The following is a 25575-nucleotide window of genomic DNA, read 5'->3' on the forward strand; positions in this document are numbered from 1 at the left end:
ACAACAGCCGGTGATAACACGCGGAACAAGAAACTGCCAACAAGCAACAGGGAGGGTGCTGGGTCTCCCATTATGGAACTATAAGAAAAAGAATTTACGGTAAGTAAACAAAATTCTCTTTTTCTTCATCGTTCCTATGGGAGACCCAGACCATGGGACGTCTCAAAGCAGTCCATGGGTGGGAAATAAACAGAAAACTGAAAAGTAGGCGAAACCTAACTTCACAAATGGGCGACAGCCGCCTGAAGGATGCGTCTGCCCAAGCTCGCATCTGCCGAGCATGCACTTGGTAGTGCTTCGAAAAGGTGTGCAGACTAGACCAAGTGGCAGCCTGACAGACCTGCTGAGCCGTAGCCTGGTGCTTGAAAGCCCAAGAGGCACCGACAGCTCTGGTCGAGTGTGCCTTGATCCCCGGCGGGGGAGGCACTTGAGTACACTGGTAGGCATCAGAAATGGCCGACCTAATCCAACGAGCTAGGGTCGGTTTAGAAGCCGAGAGGCCCTTGCGCCGACCTGTGGTCAGCACAAAAAGAGAGGTGCACCGCCTAAGAACAGCGGTGCGTGAAACATAGATCCGGAGCGCCCGCACCAGATCTAGAGTATGCAACGCTTTTTAAAAGCGATGAACAGGAGCCGGACATAAGGAAGGCAAGGAAATGTCCTGGTTAAGGTGGAAAGAAGATACCACCTTAGGGAGAAAGTCCGGAGTCGGACGGAGAACCACCTTGTCTTGATGAAAAACCAAAAGAGGTGACTCCGAAGAGAGCGCAGCTAAATCAGAGACTCTCCTGAGGGAAGCTATGGCCACTAGAAAGACCACTTTCTGTGAAAGACGAAACAAAGAAACCTCCCTAAGAGGCTCAAAGGGGGGTTTCTGCAAAGCCGTGAGGACCAGATTAAGGTCCCAGGGATCCAAAGGCCGCCGATAAGGCGGAATGATGTGAGATGCGCCCTGCATAAAAGTGCGCACCTGAGCCAGCCGGGCGATACGCCGCTGGAACAACACTGACAGAGCCGAGACCTGTCCCTTGAGGGATAGTCCTAGCTGCAGACCGGACTGTAGAAAGGACAGGATGGTCGGCAAGGAAAAAGGCCAAGGAGCATGGCCGGAAGAACGACACCAGGACAGGAAAATTCTCCAAGTCCTGTGAAAATTTTTGCCGAGGAAGACTTCCGAGCCAGAGTCATAGTGGAGATGACTTCAGGAGGGATACCAGAAGTCGTCAAGATCCAGGACTCAAGAGCCACGCCGTCAATCTGAGAGCCGCAGAATTCTGGCGGAAAAACGGACCTTGTGAGAGAAGGTCTGGGCGGTCCGGGAGATGCCACGGCACCTCTACGGACAGATGGAGCAGGCCTGGGTACCAAGCTCGCCTGGGCCAGTCTGGAGCAATGAGGATGACCCGACGGCCCTCCATTCTGATCTTGCGCAGGACTCTGGGCAAGAGAGCTAGAGGGAGAAACACGTAAGACAGACGAAACTGGGACCAATCTTGAACCAGCGCGTCCGCTGCAAAGGCCTGAGGATCGTGGGAGCAAGCCACGTAAACCGGGACCTTGTTGTTGTGCCGGGATGCCATCAGATCCACTTCCGGAGTGCCCCACTTGCGGCAGATTGATCGAAACACTGCCGGATGCAGAGCCCACTCGCCGCTGTCCACGGTTTGACGGCTGAGATAATCTGCCTCCCAGTTTTCTACGCCTGGGATGTGGACTGCGGATATGGTGGACTTGGAGTCCTCCGTCCACTGAAGGATGCGTTGAACCTCCAACATTGCCAGGCGGCTGCGAGTCCCGCCCTGGTGATTGATGTAGGCAACCGCTGTCGCGTTGTCTGACTGGACTCGAATGTGCTTGCCCGCCAACAGGTGGTGAAAAGCTACGAGAGCTAGAAGCACAGCTCTGATTTCCAGCACATTGATCGAGAGGGCTGATTCGGACGGAGTCCAAGTGCCCTGCGCTCTGTGGCGGAGATATACTGCTCCCCAGCCGGATAGACTGGCATCCGCGGTGAGAATCACCCAGGACGGGGCCAGGAAGGAGCGTCCCTGAGACAGAGAGAGGGACCGAAGCCACCACTGAAGAGAGCTCCTGGTCTGTGGCGACAGAGCCACTAACCTGTGCAAGGAAGAAGTCCGCTTGTCCCAACAGCGGAGAATGTCCAGCTGCAGAGGACGCAGATGGAACTGGGCAAAGGGAACCGCTTCCATTGACGCCACCATCTGACCCAGCACCTGCATTAGGTGCCTGATGGAATGACGGCGGGGCCTCAGCAAAGAGCGCACCGCCAGATGGAGGGACTGCTGTTTGACTAAGGGCAGCTTGACAAGTGCCGGCAGAGTCTCGAATTGCATCCCTAGGTACGCGAGTTTCTGGGTCGGGGTCAGAGTGGACTTGGGCAGATTGACAAGCCACCCGAATTGAACTAGAGTGGCGAGAGTGAGCGAGACACTCCGCTGACAGTCTGCACTGGATGAAGCCTTGACTAGAAGGTCGTCCAGGTAAGGAATCACTGCCAACCCCTGGAGGTGCAGAACCGCAACCACTGCTGCCATGACCTTGGTGAATACTCGAGGGGCCGTGGCTAACCCGAAGGGGAGAGCCACGAATTGGAAATGTTCCTCTCAGATTGCAAAACGTAGCCAACGCTCGTGTGAAACTGCAATTGGCACATGCAGATAGGCATCTCTGATGTCGATGGATGCTAGGAAATCTCCTTGGGTCATTGAGGCAATGACTGATCGCAGAGACTCCATGCGAAAATGCCGCACCTGAACATGCTTGTTGAGAAGCTTGAGATCCAGGATGGGCCGGAAGGAACCGTCCTTTTTGGGGACTAGGAAGAGATTTGAGTGGAAACCTCTGAACCGTTCCCGGGCGGGAACCGGTACAATTACTCCGTTGGCCTGCAAGGATGCCACGGCCTGAGAGAAGGCGGCGGCCTTGGAGCAGGGGGGAGTTGACAGAAAAAATCTGTTTGGCGGGCTGGAAGAGAATTCTATCCTGTAGCCGTGGGAGATTATATCCCGCACCCACTGATCGGAGACGTGTTGAAACCACACGTCGCCAAAGTGGGAGAGCCTGCCACCGACCAAGGACGTTGCTGGCGCGGCCAGATAGTCAAGAGGAGGCTGCCTTGGTGGCAGCAGCTCCTGCGGACTTTTGTGGACGCAGCTTCTTGCGCCAGGTGGGCTTTTGGTCCTTGGCTGAGTTAGTGGACGAGGCCGAGGGCTTAGAGGACGACCAGTTGGAGGAACGAAAGGAACGAAACCTCGACTGGTTTCTGCCCTGGACAGGTTTCCTGGTTTTAGTCTGTGGCAAGGAAGTACTCTTCCCGCCAGTAGCTTCCTTAATAATCTCATCCAGTTGTTCACCGAACAGCCTGGACCCAGCAAATGGGAGCCCAGCAAGGTACTTCTTTGAAGAAGCGTCTGCCTTCCACTCTCGAAGCCACAAGATCCTGCGAATAGCGAGGGAATTAGCCGAAGCCACCGCAGTGCGGTGAGAAGCCTCCAGCATGGCAGACATGGCGTAGGATGAAAAGGCTGAAGCCTGGGAAGTTAAGGCAACCATTTCAGGCATAGCGTCCCTGGTGAGGGAATGCATCTCCTCTAGAGAAGCAGAGATGGCCTTGAGAGCCCAAACTGCTGCAAAAGATGGGGAGAACGAGGCCCCTGCCGCCTCATATACAGATTTGGCCAGAAGGTCAACCTGGCGGTCAGTGGGATCCTTAAGTGAGGTGCCATCAGCCACTGATACAACTGTCCGGACTGAGAGTCTAGACACTGGAGGGTCTACCTTTGGTGAATGAGCCCACTCCTTGACCACCTCTGGTGGAAAAGGAAAACGGTCATCAGACCCACGCTTTGTTTGTCAGGACATGCCCTGGGCTTGGTCACAGTGGCCTGAAAACTGGAGTGGTTAAAGAACACACTCCTTGTTCTCTTAGGCAAGGTAAACTGGTGCTTTTCTGCCAGAGAGGGTTGCTCCTCTAATACTGGCGGATTGAGGTCCAGTACAGAATTAATGGACGCAATCAAATCACTAACATCTGCGTCACCCTCGGTCAGATCAATGGGGCACATGGAGGTAGCGTCCGAGCCCCCAGTAAAGGCATCCTCCTCGTCCTGCGAGTCAGCTCGTGAATCAGAGCCGCGGGACGAGGAAGGAGAGGGGACCCTGCGTCTCTTTTTAGGAGGACGGGGTCTGAGACCAGATGAAGAGTCCTCTGTGAGCTCTGCAGAGCGAGCCGTAGCAGCAGAGGCGCCCTGAGAAGGGGGCTGATGCATGCTCAGCAGAGTCCGGGACAACTCTCCCATGGAGTCGGCAAAGGACTGGGAGATAGACTTAGAGAAGGATTCTACCCAAGCCGGGGGTTCAGCCGGAGGGACCACTGGGGAGACTCCAGGCTGAGGCACCACCATGTTAGAGCAGGCATCACAATGTAGATATGTGCTCGGTTCAGGCAGTACGAGCTTACATACAGTGCATATTGAGTACAGCCTTGCTCCTAGTGTGAGACATGCTGCTGAAGTGGGGGCTCTGAGCCAGAATGACCCCCAGAGAATGTATAAGCAGGTCCACAACCGGAGGTTGTGGCTTACCAGACCGTTTGTGTGCCCTCCAGATCCCACAGCCCGGACCCCCAGAGAGATGCTGCAGCCAGCGCCGATCGGTGTGAGAACGCTGATAAAATGGCGCCGGAGCGAGGAGAGGGGGCGGGGCCTACTCTAAGAGTGGGATCCGGAGGGCCACGGAGATATACAGGGGAGGGACATTTGGAAACATTTGCTCAGAGAGGAGTGTCCCTCCCCTGTGCCGAACGGCCGGTGGGCGGAGCCGCTCTGTCTCTCTGCATGACTGACATGCAGGGGCAGAGAAAACGAAACTAGGCCTCAGGCGAAGCCGGGGCCTAAATTTAACAATGCGGCCGGCGCGCAGGCACCCTCGGCGCGGTTCTCAGGTGAAAACCAGAGAACCGGCCGGAAATGTCACAAAAGTTAAACAGCACACTCTCCCCAACAATAAAGTACAAGGGACCCTCCGACAATAACGTCTCAGATACTTAGCTTGTGAGACGCAGGGCCAGGTCCCTGAGGGATGAGTGCTCCGTCCGAAAGGATCCTGAAAGGGCTGCGGATGGAGACCGGTCTCCTGCAAGGCAGTGAGAACCGTGCTGGCTCCCACTTCAAGCCAGAGCCCGAGGGATGGTGAAGGAGCACGGCATGTAAGGCTCCAGCCCTGAAATCAACCTTAACAACACCGCCGACACAGTGGGGTGAGAAGGGACATGCCGGGGGTCCAGGCTTGGACCCGCTTTTCTTCCAACTCTTTCCAAAAATGAAAAAACAGATGAGAATGCATGTGTGGATGTGTGCCTCCTGAACACAAAGCATTGAACTGGCTATATTTGGTTATCCAGGGGGTGTATATGCTCAGAGGGAGGAGCTACACTTTTTAGTGTAGTACTTTGTGTGTCCTCCGGAGGCATAAGCTATACACCCATGGTCTGGGTCTCCCATAGGAACGATGAAGAAATAACACCGATACTGACCTCTGGTGCCAGCATAGTTCCAGTGGTGCCAGCACTGCCTTTCCCGGGGTTAACAATATCACGTGGTTCCTGCAGGCAATCAGCGCTGGCTTCAGTCTTCCCTCATTCGGATGAATAAAGACATCTGGAGGAAGTAAGCTGCTCCCTCACTTCCTCCAGAGGCAGTGCCGACATCGCTGGAATGGAGCCAACACCGGAGGCAAGAATAGGTATTGTCGTTTTATTGGTGGTGTGAAACACAGGGATGGAGGAAGGGGTTGTCTACTATTTGGACAACCCCTTCTCCATCCTTTAAGGATATTGAAAGGAAAAAAAAATAATCCCCATTAAACCTTTAAAGGAATAAAAATTACAAATATATGGTGTTGAAGAATCTGTAATGATGTGGACTATTCAGTGATCAGCATTATGCACCATGCACACTAAACACATAGAAAGAAAAAAAAAAAACAAACAAAAAACAACACTGTATTTTTCGGACTATAAGATGGACTTTTTCCCCCCCAAATGTTGGGGGAAAGCGGGGGGTGCGTCTTATAGTCCAAATAAACGCTACGGGAAATGAGGGTAGAGCGGGTCATCAGCGGCAGGAGCAGGCTGTAGCAGCGCCTACCGTGACCACGTGGGCCCGCTCATTAGCTTAATTTCATATGCACTGCATCCTCCCTCCATCATCTCTCAGCGCTGAAACCGGCGCTGACAGGTGGGCGGGGGGTGGGCGCATACTAAACAGCCGGCCCGCTTGGTCACCCGTGGCAACTACAGCCTGGAGTGATCATGTGTGACTATATTCACTGCCCCCCCGCGCATCTTCATCAGTGCTGAGGGGGGCCACCGATCCATGCAGCATCGTGATGTCATCCTGTCTGCCGGCCCGCTGATGTGTGTGGAGAGCGGTGTACACAGCGATGACGTAACTGCTGTGCGCACGGCTCCACACAGGTCAGTGGCGCTGCTGCTGGTACAGACAGGAAAACAAGCGATGCTGCGTGGAGCGAGGAAAGGTGAGTATAAACGTTTATGTTTTTGTGTGACACAGGATGCGGGTCATATACCAGGATGGGGGTATATAGCAGGATGGGGGCATATACCAGGATGGTTGACATATATACAAGGATGGAGATCATATACAAAAGGCAGGAGGCTCATTACCAGGATTGGGTACCTTAGTAGAGAATTTGGGGACATTATCCCCATAACAGTGTCAGCAGCAGATCCTCGCCCCATAACAGTGTGTCATGACCACATTTTTTGCTTAAAATTTTATTTTCCTATTTTCCTCTTTTAAAACCAGGGTGCGTCTTATGGTCCAGTGCGTCTTATAGTCCGAAAAATATGGTAATAAAAAGTGATCCAGAAGACTTGTGTGGCCTCACATAGTACAAATGGTACCCCTGCAATTCTACAGAGATCTCATTTCTTTTTCAGCTTTCTTACGGCTATTTTTATGAACTGTTACATACCTGTCAGTGTTACGCTCCTCAAGGATATCAACACAAGAATTCTTGACTGGGTGCCAAGCACAATAAGGATCCCTTGTCAGTACGCACTCTTCACAAGAAGGCAGCTTCTCACAGAAAGCAACAGGAGACTGCACCACCCCAGTGTTGGATCCAGCGTAGATGTATCGTTTGCTCTTGATTTAAACAGTAACACACAAACTCATTAGATATCCCACATCAATGCCCTGTTCTCTATCTGCTAAATGTTTCACATAACCAAAGTAAACATGGGCTAATAATGAAAAGGGTACAACTGTGATACTTTCCCGTATACTAATCTACAAAAGAAACATTTTGCTATCTGGATATATTTATGTTTCTGATGGTAGATTTTTTTCCTGCATATGCAGGGTGCTTTACACGCTGCGACATCGCTACCGATATATCGTCAGGGTCACATCGTTAGTGACGCACATCCGGCGCCGGTAGTGACATCGCAACCTGTGACACCAAGGAGCGACGATCAACGATCGCAAAATCGTTCAAAAACGGTGATCGTTGACACGTCACTCCTTTCATTAATATCGCTGCTGCCACAGGTACGATGTTGTTCGTCATTCCTGTGGCAGCACACATCGTTGTGTGACACCGCAGGAGAAAGGAAGTAGGTTACGTCCCGCTCATCTCCGCTCCTCCGCTTCTATTGGCTGGCCGCTTAGTGACGCCGCAGTGACGTCGCATGCCCCTCCCCCTTGAAGGAGGGATTGTTCGGCGGTCATAGCGACGTCGCTATCAAGGTATGTGCGTGTGACGCTGCCGTAATGTTCTCTACGGCAACGAGCACCAAATGTCGCAAAAGCGATGGGGGCGGGTATTATCGCTAGCAATGTCGCAGCGTGTAAAGCACCCTTTAGCGATATGCTTTACAGCAACATTGACTATAGATAGCAACAGTCTCCGTGGTGTATGTACATCTGTGGGAGAGTTTTCTGGGCCAATTTTGTGATCTGTACAGGATAGGAATTTATCTGTGTCCATCACATATTGTGGTATCTATAGATACAGTGGTCATCTTTCATTGTGAGCCTGCTCAAAGAATAAACAGAGTGGTATTAGGAGATCCGTGCTCACCAGTAAGAAGGTCCAGACTCCAGTAAAGGAATATCATCTTTATTCTTCCAGTCACCACACTACGCGTTTCGGGGATATGCGCTTACCCCTTCATCAGGTGTTTAAATTACCATCATGGTCATTTAAACACCTGATGAAGGGGTAAGCGCATATCCCCGAAACGCGTAGTGTGGTGACTGGAAGAATAAAGATGATATTCCTTTACTGGAGTCTGGACCTTCTTACTGGCGAGTGCGGCTCTCCTAATACCACTCTGTTTTTTCTTTGGAATGGATCCTTGTCAATGGCCGCAGCTGCTAGTCTTATGCTTGTCTGTTGGTTGTGTTTCACACAACCACAGGGGTGAGTATCTGTCGATTCTTTACCCACTGTGTGATTTATGATAAGACCCTATGTGCGCTTTTTCCTTTTAATAGAATCATTGTTCCTGCTTTAATACAAACACACTACTAAAAAGTCACCAAAAATTCATAAAAATTATAAAGATAAAAACTGGATTTAAATTACAGGTTATCTTCTATATTGGTCAGACAGTTAAAGGTGAGGCTTACCTGTTTGTCTGAGAGTAGTAACGTCTGGACTGACTGATGATCAGGGAAAAGGACTATTTCTTCAATAATACGCATCTCCTTGTCATAATTGATTGCCTTGTGCAATGTACCTTTATCTACAAAACAAAAAATTTTTGATAAGTATTTGCATGCTTATACTAGTTGCCAATTTGACAAGCAAAAAGGTAACAATGTTTTGTACTTTTGACATTCAGGCTCCATATCTCCCCATCCACTACAGCTTTGAGCGTGAGACTATCTTCATTTATAGACAATCATCTTGGCTAGCTCATACATAAATTTGACTTGCAACTGTTTAGCATATAATTAGTTATACAGATTCTTGTCATGTCACTGCATTGTTATGGCTTTACTCCTGGTGACAGAAAAATCTTTTTCTTCCTGTATACTACAAATTACAACCTGTTCTCATATTCCCCAATAGGTCAGTGTGCTATTAGGTTGATTCCCAAGAGAAAAGTCACTAGTTCGAATTGAGAAGCAGTGAGGAAGAAAATTTCCAAAGGAAAGAGAAACAGCATCATCCAGGTCATGGCTGCGCCTTGATTCAAATCAGCGACCTTTCTCTTGGGAATCAACCTCATAACACACTGAGCTATTAGGCAATGTGAGAACAGGTTGCAATTTGTAGTATACAGAAAGAAAAAGATTATTCTATCACCAGGAGTAAAACCATAACAATGCAGTGACATGACAAGAATCTGTATAACTAATCATATGCTAAACAGTTGCAAGTGAAATCTATGTATGCGATAGCCAAGATGATTGTGTATAAATGAAGGTAGTCTCACACTCAAAGCTGTAGTGGATGGTGAGATATGGAGGTTGAAAGTCAAAAGTTCTAAACATTGTTGTCAATGTAAATGATCCCACACTAAGGGTGGTGTTACACACAGCGACGACGACAACGACGTTGCTGCTACGTCACCATTTTCTGTGACGTTGCAGCGACGTCCCGTCGCTGTCACTGTGTGTGGTATCAGCAACGAGCTGGCCCCTGCTGTGAGGTCGTTGCTCGTTGCTGAATGTCCAGCTTCATTTTTTCTGTCGTCGCTCTCCCGCTGTGAAGCACACATCGCTGTGTGTGACAGCGGGAGAGCAACGAAATGAAGCGAGCAGGGAGCAGGAGCCGGCGTCTGGCAGCTGCGGTAAGCTGTAACCACGGTAAACATCGGGTAACCAAGGGAAGACCTTTCCCTGGTTACCCGATATTTACCTTCGTTACCAGCTTCCGCCGCTCTCGCTGTCAGTGCCGGCTCCTGCTCTCTGCACATGTAGCTGCAGTACACATCAGGTAATTAACCCGATGTGTACTGTAGCTAGGAGAGCAGGGAGCCAGCGCTAAGCGCGGCTCCCTGCTCTCTGCACATGTAGCACAGCGACGCGTGTCGTTATGATCGCTGCTGCTTCTGCTGTGTTTGACAGCTAAGCAGCAATCATAACAGCGACTTACAAGGTCGCTGTTAAGTCACAGAAAATGGTGACGTAACAGCGACGTCATTGTCGCTGTCGCTATGTGTGAACCCAGCTTTAAAGGGTTATTCCCAACACATGTTATGTTATCTTGCTACTCCCTGGGGGTTCTATTGGGAAAGCTAGTGATCCCAAGATTAAAGCTGGGTTCACACATAGCGACAACGACATCGCTGTTACGTCACCATTTTCTGTGACGTAACAGCGACCTTGTAAGTCGCTGTTATGATCGCTGCTTAGCTGTCAAACACAGCAACGCAGCAGTGATCATAAGGACACTACATGTGCAGAGAGCAGGGAGCCGCGCACACTGCTTAGCGCTGGCTCCTTGCTCTCCTAGCTACAGTACACATAGGGTTAATTACCCGATGTGTGCTGCAGCTACATGTGCACAGAGCAGGAGCCGGCCCTAGCAGCAAGAGCGGCGGAGGCTGGTAACGAAGGTAAATATCGGGTAACCAGGAAAAGGTCTTCCCTTGGTTACCCGATGTTTACAGTGGTTACAGCTTTCCGCAGCTGCCAGACGCCGGCTCCTGCTCCCTGCTCGCTTCATTTCGTCGCTCTCTCGCTGTCACACACAGCGATGTGTGCTTCACAGCGGGAGAGCGACGACGAAAAAATGAAGCAGGACATTCAGCAACGAGCAACGACCTCACAGCAGGGGCCAGCTCGTTGCTGGCTGTCACACACAGCGACGGGACGTCGCTGCAACGTCACAGAAAATGGTCACGTAGCAGCGACGTCGTCGTCGCTGTGTGTGACACCACCTTAAGAATAGAGCTCTGCAGCCCCATGTTGAAAACAGCATAGGTGTGGCTCCCCCAACTCCATTCATTGTCTTCTGTACTGTACTTTACTATCTCTGGCAGTCCCTAAAGGCCCCGTCACACTAAGCAACATCGCTAGCAACATCGCTGCTAACGAACAACTTTTGTGACGTAGCAGCGATGTTGCTAGTGATGTCGCTGTGTGTGACATCCAGCAACAACCCGGCCCCTGCTGTGAGGTCGTTGGTTGTTGCTGAATGTCCTGGGCCATTTTTTAGTTGTTGCTGTCCCGCTGTGAAGCACAGATCGCTGTGTGTGACAGCGAGACAGCAACAACTAAATGTGCAGGCAGCAGGAGCCGGCTTCTGCGGACGCTGGTAACCACAGTAAACATCGGGTAACCAAGAAGCCCTGTACTTGGTTACCCGATATTTACCTTAGTTACCAGCCTCCGCCGCTCTCACTGTCAGTGCCGGCTCCTGCTCTGTGCACATGTAGCTGCAGGACACATCGGGTTAATTAACCCGATGTGTGCTGTAGCTAGGAGAGCAGGGAACCAGTGCTAAGCATTGTGCGCTGCTCCCTGCTCTGTGCACATTTAGCTGCAGCACACATTGGGTAATTAACCAGATGTGTGCTGTAACTAGGAGAGCAGGGAGCCAGCGCTCAGTGTGCGCTGCTCCCTGCTCGTGTAGCTGCGTGCGCTGGTAACCAAAGTAAATATCGGGTTGGTTACCCGATATTTACCTTAGTTACCAAGCACAGCATCTTCCACGCGGCGCTGGGGGCTGGTCACTGGTTGCTGGTGAGCTCACCAGCAACTCGTGTAGCGACGCTCCAGCGATCCCTGCCAGGTCAGGTTGCTGGTGGGATCGCTGGAGCGTCGCAGTGTGACATCTCACCAGCAACCTCCTAGCAACTTACCAGCGATCCCTATCGTTGTTGGGATCGCTGGTAAGTTGTTTAGTGTGACTGGACCTTTAGACAATGAATGGAATGCAGGCTCACTTCATCCTCTCCATTCAAGACAGGACTGCACGGGATAACCTGTTATTTTGGGAATAATCCTTTCATGTGTAAAGCACAAGACAAGCTATGAAACAACTAGGCATGTCTATAACTATTTGCAGATTAATTTAATTTAGGTAAATAAACTTTTAATTTTAGAAATAAAGCTGTTTATGGATCAAAATCATTTTTAACACTATTGTCCTATTTTTTGGTCACTTTAATGCAAACAGCAATGTTAACAGTGTATTGGTGATTACAGTAAACTTTTACCGTTTATCTGCAGGGTTGGCCAGTACGCATGTTAAATTGCTAACAGAATTTAAAAAGGAGCACCAAACCTAGAAACGCATGATCAACTAATCAAGAAATATAGTTGTCTTCCACATTTGTTAGTCTGCAACATTTTAAAAACAAAGTCTTGCAGAAATCCTACTTGGAACACAGCGGCTGATGAACTGACTGAAAAACACAGTTGTGGTCAGAATTGGTCATAAATGAATGTATTTATAGTCAGGGTATTTTTTATACAATTTTCTCCTTGGTTTTTTTCTAGTCTTGAGGCTGCAATTCACATGCTTGTAATGTTGCATGTTTATTGAACAATTGTCACAGCTCAGTTTTTTGGTGTTTTTTGTCTGTTATCATGCTTTAATGCAAGTTGGGGGTGCAGCCCTCCTGATACTGAGGCTGAACAATTACCTGCTTCTCACTGTTTGCTGTGTATTTAATCTGGGACCCAGCTAACCACTTTACCATCCATATTGAAGTTTTGACATGACACAAGTCAGGTACAGAATATGTTTTTAACTTTAGTAGGTTAGGGACTGTCTCAGAAGGGTACACCGTGACGAGGTGAGACAGCTTCTTACCTTTTTGCAAAAATGTATATACTAAAGTACCCTGTTTATTAAGCACTTGCAATTTATTTATTTATAGTCAGGGTATTTTTTCTACAATTTTCTCCTTGGTTTTTTTCATAAATGAATGTAGCCTGTAGCTGAGGAAGGGTTATACTAAGCCCGTCATCTGCTTCATGCTGCCTAAACTACAGGCAGAATGAACGAGTTCCTGGCTGCATAATTGCTGCCAAGTATATATTTCTGTAAAATGCTAAGGTGTTTCAAAGAAAACAGACTAACGATTCAGCAGGGACCACAACCATATACCAGACTTGTCCAGCTCTGCCCCAGATGGCTCATCCTAGCACTGCTGCGGGTGATTGACAGGTCTTACCCTTGTGTGAACATAGGTAGAGACATGGCAATCACCTCTAGTGGTGCTGAGGAGGCCCGTCCGGGGTCAGACAAGTGTGATCTTCGGCTCTTATCCACAGGTCTCTATCTTCTCTTGAAACCCTACAGCGTTTCAGACATTAATATATCTAGCTGCAGTTGTACAGCCAGGATCTGATTCAAGCTGTCTGTTATTTGGGCAACATGACTCCGATGACAGACACCCTTTAAGGGTTTCATCAAAATACACTGTTTTACAGTGCTTTAAAAGAGTTTTCCCAAGAAAAAAGTTCATTGTAAAAGTTGATATTAATCAATAGATATTAGAACAACAACAACAATTTCCATAATTGGATGTGATTAAAGAAGGGAATTTTGTTTACTTACCGTAAATTCCTTTTCTTCTAGCTCCTATTGGGAGACCCAGCATAAAACAATTGTCTGGGTCTCAATTGTCTGGGTCTCCCAATGGAGCGACAAAGAAAATAAATGTTCCTGTGCTGAGATAATTTTATATATGAACCCCTGCTATGTACTGTGTAATAGCCGTGTCTGACCGTACAGGAACATGGTCTGATCATACCACATCTCCTGGACCAGGGAAAAAGAATAAGAGTATACAGAGACATTACCAAAAGGGATCACAGCAGATTCTTTTCTATGAGGTAAAGCATTTCTCTAACTGTTTTTTTAAAAAAGGTTTTACGTCAAAGAAAGAATAATTTTTATTCCTGGGCTGTTTTATTTACAGATTCTCTATTGTTTCCTCCCCGGCCCAGCAGCTGTGATGTGATGAAATCATGTACCTGTACGGTCAGACACAGCCATTACACAGTACATAGCAGGGGCACATATATAAGATCTCAGCACAAGAACAGTTTTATTAAACACATACAATTGTGGTTATTATTATTATTAATAAAAAATCTATTGATTAAAATGAACCTTGTGTATGGAAAAACCCCTGTAAAGTGTATTTTTTTTTTATTCTATTATATAAGAACAAAATATAGTTTGCCCAGTTTAAGTGTACTTTTATTTCTTGGTCCCATTCTTGACACCATAGAAAGGTCTGTAGGCTCCAACCTATCCAATCACAGGCCACAGCAGTGACACGACTCCTCAGGTTATCACTGCTGAGGCTGTTCTTGGCAATACCAATGTGCTGAGAATAGGACCAGGAAACACCAGACAATGCGGACTGGGAGAGTGTCAGGACAGGACCAGCAAGGGAGAGTGGAGGGGGAGCATTCATTCCTTAATGTAAATATGTTTAGTCCGTGACAAGGGATCCGAATAATTCATAATCCCTGGACAACCCCTTGGCTTGCCATACTGTCATTTGTTACTGGCAGATACCCAATATGGTTCCTGTCAATTAAGATGCCATCTATTTAAATACAGAAATATAGACAAAACTATAACATTGACATCAAATCATTTTACCTGTACTAATAAACATGACATCATAAGTGTTACCGTCCAGCGCTGTCACCAGGTCAACAACTATCTGAGTATAGATCACATTCAGATGCACCAGCTTGGGTCTCTTTCCAATAGGAGTTACAGAGTCGTCCATTAGAAGGATGTCCTTCACAAATTGCAAGTTATTGTCGGGCAGGTTTAGTGAGCTAGTGTAATTCAGGACTTTCGCTTCATTGTTTATACACTGAAAACAAAAGTAAAAGCTCATCATTTCAGATTCAATTCATTGATTAATGCAGAATAGGTCCAGAAAATATTAATGTTGTAATTATCAAGATTGTATGCAACAACTAAAGGCCTGGAAGTTATAAATATGAAGGCTGAAAGAAACGTCCTGAAGATTGGTGTCCACCAATGTTTCCCAGCAGGTAAAAATAGCGAACACTGCTCATAAGAGCAATGAAAGATGACTTTTTCAACTCCCTTTTTGTAACAACTTCAAAGTTTTAAATATAGCCCTACTCCAACTTATATTTGTTTGTGTACAAGTAATAAAAAAAAATAAATAAACAAAAAACAAACAAAAACTAAAATGATAACAACAACAATGATAGGTAACCCTTTAGTGACGGAGCTAATTTTCACCTTAATGACCAGACCAAATTTTGCAATTCTGACCAGTGTCCCTTCATGAGGTTATAACTCTGGAACGCTTCAACGGATCCCGGTGATTCTGAGACTGTTTTTTCGTCACATATTGGACTTCATGTTAGTACCAAATTTAGGACAATATTTTTTGCGTTTATTTATGACAAAAATTGAATATTGGCAAAAATTTTGAAAATTTAGCAATTTTCAACATTTGAATTTTTATACCGTTAAACCAGAGATTTCTGTGACACAAAATAGTTAATAAATAACATTTCCCTCATGTCTACTTTACATAAGCACAATTTTGGAAACAAAATTTTTTTTGGTTAGGAAGTTAGAGGGGTTCAAAGTTTATCAGCGATTTCTCATTTTTACATCAAAATTTACAAAACCATTTTTTTAGGGACCACATCACATTTGAAGTGACTTCAATAGGCCTAGATGACAGAAAATACCCAAAAGTGACACCATTCTAAAAACTGCACACCCCAAAGTACTCAAAACCACATTCAAGAAGTTTATTAACCCTTCAGGTGCTTCACATGAACAAAAGCAATGTAGAATGAAAAAAAGCAAAAATTAAATTTTACCTAAAAATGTTGCTCTAACCCAAATTTATTCACTTTTAGAAGAAATAACACAACAAAATGGACCCCAAAACTTGTTCCCCACTTTATGAGCGCGCTGATACCCCACATGTGGTCAGAAACCTCTGTTTGGACAAATGGGAGGGCTCGGAACAGAAGGAGCAATATTTGAATTTTGGAAAGCAAATTTGGCTGAAATAGATTGCGGGCACCATGTTGCATTTACAGGTCCGCTAAGGTACCTAAACAGAAGAAATCCCTCACAAGTGACACCATTTTGGAAACTAGACCCCTCAAGGCTTCTATCTAGGGGTATAGTGAGCATTTTAGATCCACAGGTACTTCACAGATTTTGATAACGTTACGTTTTCATATTGAAAATTTTAATAATTTTCTCAAAAATGTTGCTTTAGCATCAATTTTCTCACTTTTTCAAGAGGTAATTCCAAAAATTTTACCTCAAGGTTTGTTAACCACGTTTTTATGAGAGCGGTGATACCTCACATGTGGTCTGAAACCTTTGTTTGGACAAATGGGAGGGCTTGGAACGAAAGGAGCAATATTTGAATTTTGGAAAGGAAATTTGGCTGAAAAAGATTGCGGCCACCATATCACATTTGGAGGTCCCCTAAGGTACCTAAACAGCAGAAACCCCGCACAAGTGACCCCATTTTGGAAACTAGGCCCCTCAAGGAATTTATCTAGATGTTTGGTGAGCACCCTGAACCCCCAGGTGCTTCACAGAATTTTATAACGTTGAGCCATGAAAAAAAAAAAAAAAATTTTACCACAAAATTGTTATTTCAACCAGGTAGCTTCTTTTTTTTTTTTACAAGAGTAAAAGGAAAAAAATCAGCATAACATTTATTGTGCAATTTCTCCTGAGTTTGGCGATACCTTATATGTGGTGGAAATCAACTGTTTGGGCGCATGGCAGGGCTCAGAAGGGAAGGAGTGCCATTTGACTGCAAAATTGGCTGGAATCAATAGCGGACGCCAGGTTGCATTTGGAGAGCCCCTGAGGTGCCTAAACAGTGGCGGTCCCCCACAAGTGACTCCATTCTGGAAACAAGACACCTCAAGGCTTTTATCTAGGTGTATAGTGAGCAGTTTGAATCCACGAGTACTTCACAGAATTTGATAAGCTTAGGTTGCCATATTGAAAATTTTCATTTTTTTCACAAAAATGTTGCTTCAGCATCAAATTTCTTACTTTTTCAAGAGACAACAACAAACCGTGGACCCAACAGGTTGTTATCCAATGTCTTATGAGCACAGGGATACCCCACATGTGGCCAAAAACCTCTGTTTGGATAAATGGGAGGGCTTGGAATGGAAGGAGCACCATTTGAATTCTGGAAAAGTTGAAATAAATTGCGGGCACCATGTCACATTTGCAGGGCCCCTTGGGTACCTATACATGAGAAACCCCCCACAAGTGACTCCATTTTGGAAACTGGATTTTATTCAGGAGTATAGTAAGCATTTTGAATCCACAGGTACTTCACAAAAATGTTGCTGTAGCAACAAATGTCTCACTTTTAGGCTATGTGGCCATGATCCAGCGACACGGCGTCTAGTACACAGTGTCAGCCTCCTGCAGAGATGTGAGTGTTGTCCACGGGAGAACGCAGCTGCCCATGCCACGATTTGGGTTCAGGCCGCTGTGGAGCTCTATGCTACCTGCAGAGAACACTCTTGTCTCCGCAGCATAAATTGACATGCTGAGGCTCGGGAAGCTGCACCACAGGTCAGTGTATGCTGCAGAGAAAGAAGGGAATTTTGTTTACTTACCGTAAATTCCTTTTCTTCTAGCTCCAATTGGGAGACCCAGACAATTGGGTGTATAGCTATGCCTCCGGAGGCCACACAAAGTATTACACTAAAAGTGTAAAGCCCCTCCCCTTCTGCCTATACACCCCCCGTGCTCCCACGGGCTCCTCAGTTTTGGTGCAAAAGCAAGAAGGAGGAAAAAATTATAAACTGGTTTAATGTAAATTCAATCCGAAGGAATATCGGAGAACTGAACCATTCAACATGAACAACATGTGTACACAAAAAAACAGGGGCGGGTGCTGGGTCTCCCAATTGGAGCTAGAAGAAAAGGAATTTACGGTAAGTAAACAAAATTCCCTTCTTCTTTGTCGCTCCATTGGGAGACCCAGACAATTGGGACGTCCAAAAGCAGTCCCTGGGTGGGTAAATAATACCTCATAATAGAGCCGTAACGGCTCCGTCCTACAGGTGGGCAACCGCCGCCTGAAGGACTCGCCTACCTAGGCTGGCATTTGCCGAAGCATAGGTATGCACCTGATAGTGTTTCGTGAAAGTGTGCAGGCTCGACCAGGTAGCTGCCTGACACACCTGCTGAGCCGTAGCCTGGTGCCGCAAGGCCCAGGACGCTCCCACGGCCCTGGTAGAATGGGCCTTCAGCCCTGAGGGAACCGGAAGCCCCGAGGAACGATAAGCTTCGAGAATTGGTTCCTTGATCCACCGAGCCAGGGTTGATTTGGAAGCTTGTGTCCCTTTACGCTGGCCAGCGACAAGGACAAAGAGTGCATCCGAGCGGCGCAGGGGCGCCGTACGAGAAATGTAGAATCTGAGTGCTCTCACCAGATCTAACAAGTGCAAATCCTTTTCACATTGGTGAACTGGATGAGGACAAAAAGAGGGTAAGAAATTCCGGAACCGGACGCAGAACCACCTTGTCCTGGTGAAACACCAGGAAAGGGGCTTTGCATGACAACGCTGCTAGCTCAGACACTCTCCGAAGTGAAGTGACTGCTACTAGGAAAACCACTTTCTGCAAAAAGGCGTGCGAGAGAAATATCCCTCATTGGCTCGAACGGTGGTTTCTGAAGAACCATCAGCACCCTGTTCAGATCCCAGGGTTCTAACGGCCGCTTGTAAGGAGGGACGATGTGACAAACCCCCTGCAGGAACGTGCGTACCTGTGGAAGTCTGGTCAGGCGCTTCTGAAAAAACACAGAGAGCGCAGAGACTTGTCCCTTAAGGGAGCCGAGCGACAAACCCTTTTCCAATCCGGATTGAAGAAAGGACAGAAAAGTGGGCAAGGCAAATGGCCAGGGAGAAAAACCCTGAGCAGAGCACCACGACAGGAATATTTTCCACGTCCTGTGGTAGATCTTGGCGGACGTTGGTTTCCTAGCCTGTCTCATAGTGGCAATGACCTCTTGAGATAATCCCGAAGACGCCAAGATCCAGGACTCAATGGCCACACAGTCAGGTTGAGGGCCGCAGAATTCAGATGGAAAAACGGCCCTTGAGACAGCAAGTCTGGTCGGTCTGGTAGTGCCCACGGTTGGCCGACCGTGAGATGCCACAGATCCGGGTACCACGACCTCCTCGGCCAGTCTGGAGCGACGAGGATGGCGCGGCGGCAGTCGGCCCTGATCTTGCGTAACACTCTGGGCAACAGTGCCAGAGGAGGAAACACATAAGGGAGTTGAAACTGCGACCAATCCTGAACTAAGTCTGCCGCCAGAGCTCTGTGATCGTGAGATCGTGCCATGAATGCCGTGACCTTGTTGTTGTGCCGGGACGCCATTAGGTCGACGTCCGGCATCCCCCAGCGGCAACAGATCTCCTGAAACACGTCCGGGTGAAGGGACCATTCCCCTGCGTCCATGCCCTGGCGACTGAGAAAGTCTGCTTCCCAGTTTTCCACGCCCGGGATGTGAACTGCGGAGATGGTGGAGGCCGTGGCTTCCACCCACATCAAAATCCGCCGGACTTCCTGGAAGGCTTGCCGACTGCGTGTTCCGCCTTGGTGGTTGATGTAAGCCACCGCTGTGGAGTTGTCCGACTGAATTCGGATCTGCTTGCCTTCCAGCCACTGCTGGAACGCTTTTAGGGCAAGATACACTGCCCTGATCTCCAGAACATTGATCTGAAGTGAGGACTCTTGCTGAGTCCACGTACCCTGAGCCCTGTGGTGGAGAAAGACTGCTCCCCACCCTGACAGACTCGCGTCCGTCGTGACCACCTCCCAGGATGGGGGTAGGAAGGATTTCCCCTTCGATAAAGAAGTGGGAAGAAGCCACCACCGAAGGGAAGCTTTGGTTGCCTGAGAGAGGGAGACGTTCCTGTCGAGAGACGTCGGCTTCCTGTCCCATTTGCGTAGGATGTCCCATTGAAGAGGACGCAGGTGAAACTGCGCGAAAGGGACTGCCTCCATTGCTGCCACCATCTTCCCCAGGAAGTGCATGAGGCGCCTCAAGGGGTGTGACTGACCTTGAAGGAGAGATTGCAACCCTGTCTGCAGTGACCGCTGTTTGTTCAGCGGAAGCATCACCATCGCTGAGAGGGTATGAAACTCCATGCCAAGATATGTCAGCGATTGGACCGGTGTCAGATTTGACTTTGGAAAATTGATGATCCACCCGAAACTCTGGAGAGTCTCCAGAGTAGCGTTGAGGCTGTGTTGGCATGCCTCTTGAGAGGGTGCCTTGACCAGCAGATCGTCTAAGTAAGGGATCACCGAGTGACCCTGAGAGTGGAGGACCACAACTACTGTAGCCATGACCTTGGTGAAAACCCGTGGGGCTGTCGCCAGGCCGAACGGCAGTGCCGCGAACTGAAGGTGTTCGTCTCCTATGGCGAAGCGCAGGAAGCGCTGATGCTCTGGAGCAATCGGTACGTGGAGATAAGCATCTTTGATATCGATCGATGCAAGGAAATCTCCTTGGGACATTGAGGCGATGACGGAGCGGAGGGATTCCATCCGGAACCGCCTGGTCTTTACGTGTTTGTTGAGCAGTTTTAGGTCCAGGACAGGACGGAAAGACCCGTCCTTCTTTGGAACCACAAACAGGTTGGAGTAAAAACCGTGACCCTGTTGCTGAAGAGGAACCGGGACCACCACTCCTTCTGCCTTCAGAGTGCCCACCGCCTGCAGAAGAGCATCGGCTCGCTCGGGAGGCGGAGCTGTTCTGAAGAATCGAGTCGGAGGACGAGAGCTGAACTCTATCCTGTAACCGTGAGACAGAATGTCTCTCACCCAACGGTCTTTTACCTGTGGCAGCCAGGTGTCGCAAAAGCGGGAGAGCCTGCCACCGACCGAGGACGCGGTGTGAGGAGGCCGTAAGTCATGAGGAAGCCGCCTTGGTAGTGGCACCTCCGGCGGTCTTTTTAGGGCGTGACTTAGACCGCCATGAATCGGAGTTCCTCTGATCCTTCTGAGGCCTTTTGGACGAGAAGAATTGGGACCTGCCCGCACCCCGAAAGGACCGAAACCTCGACTGTCCCCTCCTCTGTTGGGGTATGTTTGGTTTGGCCTGGGGTAAGGATGTTTCCTTTCCCTTAGATTGTTTGATGATTTCATCCAATCTCTCACCAAACAAACGGTCGCCAGAAAATGGCAAACCGGTTAAGCACTTTTTGGAAGCCGAATCTGCCTTCCATTCCCGTAGCCACAAGGCCCTGCGTATTGCCACCGAATTGTCGGCTGCAACCGCCGTACGGCTCGCAGAGTCCAGGGCAGCATTAATAGCGTAGGACGCAAATGCCGACGTTTGAGAGGTTATGGACGCCACTTGCGGCGCAGACGTACGTGTGAGTGCGTCAATTTGCGCTTGACCCGCTGAGATAGCTTGGAGTGCCCATACGGCTGCGAATGCTGGAGCAAAAGACGCGCCGATAGCTTCATAGATGGATTTCAACCAGAGCTCCATCTGTCTGTCAGTGGCATCCTTGAGTGAAGCCCCATCTTCAACTGCAACTATGGATCTAGCCGCCAGTCTGGAGATTGGAGGATCCACCTTGGGACACTGAGTCCAGCCCTTGACCACGTCAGGGGGGAAGGGATAACGTGTATCCTTAAGGCGCTTGGGAAAACGCTTATCTGGACAAGCTCGGTGTTTCTGGACTGCCTCTCTGAAGTCAGAGTGGTCCAGAAACATACTCGTTGTGCGCTTGGGAAACCTGAAACGGAATTTCTCCTGCTGATGAGCTGACTCCTCTACTGGAGGAGCTGAGGGAGAAATATCTAACATTTGATTGATGGACGCGATAAGATCATTCACTATGGCGTCCCCATCCGGAGTATCAAGATTGAGAGCGGCCTCAGGATCAGAATCCTGATCAGCTACCTCCGCTTCATCATACAGAGAGTCCTCCGGCTGAGACCCTGAACAATGTGATGATGTCGAGGGAATTTCCCAGCGAGCTCGCTTAGGCGGTCTGGGGCTGCGGTCCATGTCAGAGACCTCACCCTGGGATCTATGAGACACCCCGGGAGGACATTGTTGTTCCAACTGAGGGGAACCAGGGAGCAATGATTCCACAGTGCCCATGGTCTGAGATACCGGTCTGGACTGCAAAGCTTCTAGTATCTTAGCCATAGTCTCAGAAAGTCTTTCAGTAAAAACTGCAAACTCCGTCCCTGTCACCTGGACAGTGTTAGCAGGTGGTTCCTCCTGGGCCACCCTTAGCAGAGGCTCCGGCTGAGTAAGTGCTACAGGAGCCGAGCATTGCACACAATGAGGGTCAGTGGAACCTGCCGGTAGTATAGCCGTACATGCGGCGCAGGCAGCATAGTAAGCCTGTGCTTTGGCACCCTTGCTTCTTGTGGACGCCATGCTGTTGTCTCCCCTGAGCAATCCAGGAGGGTATATAGCCAAAAATCAACCGTGCACCATACAGTGTAAAGTATAGCCTATAATCATATAATCTATAAGTACACTTCTGCACAAGTGGGGCCAGCACCTCAGGTGCTGCTTACTGCCCGCTCAAAGCGGTTGTGTGGTCACCAGAATCCCTGCCTGGGTCTCCCCGAGCTTGTCTCCCCTCTCCAGCGTCAGAAGAGCTGACAGGAATGGCTGCCGGCGTCCTGAGGAGAGGAGGGGGCCGTGGGCGTGCCCTAGAAAGTGCGGGAATCTGGTGCCCCACTGTGCACAGTGAGGGGGGTGGAGTATGCAAAGCATGTTCCAGCCCTCAGTGCTGACTTCTCGTACAGCGTCCCGCCCTTCCCCTGACTGGCAGGCCTGGGGGCGGGAAAAAAGTGAGACTAGGCCGCAAAAGCCGGGGACTAAAGTTATAAGCGCGGCCGGCGTATAAGCCCGGTCGGCGCGGTAGTCCCCGGCGCACTAACAGTCCCAGCCGCGCCGCAGTGTAAAAATGGCAGCGGCGGTCAGCGCGGTAGTCCCCATAAACTAACACACCCAGCACGCTGCAGTGTGTGATGGCACAAGCGCGGTCAGCGCTGCGGTCCCCGGCGCACTAACACACCCAGCAATGCTGGAGTGTTTCTGTGCGCGGTCCCCACGGGGACACAGAGTACCTTAAAGTAGCAGGGCCTTGTCCCTGACGATACTCGGCTCCTTATCCAGCAGAGTCCCCAGGAGCTGTGGATGGAGCACGGTCTCAGTGCCTGGAGACCGATTAGGATCCCACTTCACCCAGAGCCCTAAAGGGGATGGGGAAGGAAAACAGCATGTGGGCTCCAGCCTCCGTACCCGCAATGGATACCTCAACCTTAACAACACCGCCGACAAGAGTGGGGTGAGAAGGGAGCATGCTGGGGGCCCTGTTATGGGCCCTCTTTTCTTCCATCCGACATAGTCAGCAGCTGCTGCTGACTAAGCTGTGGAGCTATGCGTGCATGTCTGCCTCCTTCGCACAAAGCATGAAAACTGAGGAGCCCGTGGGAGCACGGGGGGTGTATAGGCAGAAGAGGAGGGGCTTTACACTTTTAGTGTAATACTTTGTGTGGCCTCCGGAGGCATAGCTATACACCCAATTGTCTGGGTCTCCCAATGGAGCGACAAAGAAAGAAGCACATTGGGCAAGCACATTGGGCATGGGATTTCTAAAAATCCTTCCACTGTGCTTCTACTGCACAATGCAGCGCTATGGACACAGGGACACACTATGGACACACTCTGCGCCCAAAACGCTGCAAATCCCGATTGTGGTCGCACAGCCTAAAATGCTACAATGGATGAATGGATAGATGTCAAACATATATAACGTCCCACCCCCTGCATATTCTAAGCTGGCGCCCTTTAGTGCCTTTCATGTGGCACTAAAGGGTGCCTAGCCTTGTATTTAGCTCCCCAAAAAATTAATAATTAAAATAAACGACGTGGGGTCCCCCCTATTTTTGATAGCCAGCTAGGGTAAAGCAGACAGCTGTAGCCTGCAAACCACAGCTGACAGCTTCACCTTGTCTGGTGATCAATTTGGAGGGCTCCCAAGGCGTTTTTTTTAAAAAAAAAAAACAAAACGTGGGGTCCCCCCCAAATTAGATCACCAGCCAAGGTGAAGCGGACAGCTGGGGTCTGGTATTCCCAGGGTGGGAAGAGCCATGGTTATTGGACTCTTCCCAGCCTAAAAATAGCAGGCCGCAGCCGCCCCAAAAGTGGCGCATCCATTAGATGTGCCAATCCTGGCGCTTCGCCCCAGCTCATCCCGCGCCCTGGTGCGGTGGCAGACGGGGTAATATATGGGGTTGATACCAGCTGTAATGTCACCTGGCATCAAGCCCTGGGGTTAGTGATGTCACGGCATCTGAACAGATACCCGACATTACTAACCCAGTCAGTAATAGAAAAAAATAAAGACAAAAAAAAAAATTTATTTGAAAAAACACTCCCCGAAACATTCCTCTTTCCCCAATTTATTGAAAATAAAGAAATTCCGGTTGCTGTAATCCATTTTGGAGGTCCCACGCCGACTCTGGATCTTCTAGAATATGGGGGGCACGTTCAGGGAACGTATCCCCCATTTTCTGGAAGAGCAAGCTCTCCATGAGCAGTGTGGGTGCAGTAATCTGAGAATACTGCACTCACACTGCCCCGGTCCAACTTAGGGCAGAGTGACCTGCAGTAACCTCATTCCAGAATATGAGGGGCACGCTCACAGAACGTACCCCCCATTTTCTGGAACAGCAGTTTCTCCATGTGAGGAGTGTGGCTGCAGATTACTGCACTCACTCTCCCCCGGTCCACAGTGGAGCAGCAGCGACGTCAGCGTCCCTGCTTGCAGGGATCCAGCTGACAGCCGCTGTCTGTGCATGCGCCGCCAGCATTCAAGAAGGAGGCGGCGTGATCGCGGGACGGGTCACCAGACAGGTAACGTAAGACCGGGGGCTGGGGGGGGGGGGGGTGACGGGGGGGTGACCTAGCGGGACCTGGGGACACCTTTCTGTCACATGTGACGTGTCACATGCGGAAGAGCAGAATGAATGTGGCCGCGCGCTGTGAGCTGCGCGCCGCCATCTTCCACGCTCCGGAGGGGGGAGGGGGGGTGGCTCTGGAGAACCGGAGGGGGCTCCGGTGACCAGAGGACTCCGGTGGACCGGAGGAGGGGTCAGGGTGAGGACATTTCCCTTCGATCTGAAATGTTTGATCATTTCAGATCGGAGGGAAATGAATGCAGAGCCGGCGGCAGTTTTCTGTGCGCTTCGGCGCCATTTTGACTGCTCCGGTGGGGGGGTAGGGGTGGGGGGGGGGACTCTCCGGTACCGGGGGCTTTGGGGGCACTAGGGGTTTAGATTTCTTTCTCATCTGACATGTTTGATCATGTCAGATGAAAAAAAATCAGTTTTACCGGCCATTTCTTTTTTTTTTATGTGACCGTCGGTATATGGTGTATACCGCCGATCACATTATGGGGGTCCAAAAAAAACACCCCGATTCATAATCTGGGGGGGGGTCTCCGCTACCCCCGGTAGCTGAAACCCCCGAGATTTTCGGTCGCTGGGGGGCGC

General features: G+C 49.3%; 1 protein-coding gene across 4 annotated transcripts in view; it reads right to left on the reverse strand.

Annotated features, from left to right (window-relative positions):
* The window catches only part of SEMA4D (semaphorin 4D), a 134294-nt gene that overhangs the window by 20465 nt on the left and 88254 nt on the right, over window positions 1-25575 (reverse strand). For all 4 annotated transcript variants that reach the window (XM_075318929.1, XM_075318921.1, XM_075318911.1 and 1 more), the window contains exons 12-14: window positions 14629-14851; window positions 8679-8794; window positions 7018-7190 (exon numbers count right to left, since the gene is read on the reverse strand). In XM_075318929.1, coding sequence (XP_075175044.1) covers window positions 7018-7190; window positions 8679-8794; window positions 14629-14851 — 512 coding nt within the window. The remainder of the gene's footprint in view (window positions 1-7017; window positions 7191-8678; window positions 8795-14628; window positions 14852-25575) is intronic.

Source organism: Anomaloglossus baeobatrachus, chromosome 1 (genome assembly GCF_048569485.1).
Source record: "Anomaloglossus baeobatrachus isolate aAnoBae1 chromosome 1, aAnoBae1.hap1, whole genome shotgun sequence".
NCBI classification, from domain to species: Eukaryota; Metazoa; Chordata; class Amphibia; order Anura; family Aromobatidae; genus Anomaloglossus; species Anomaloglossus baeobatrachus.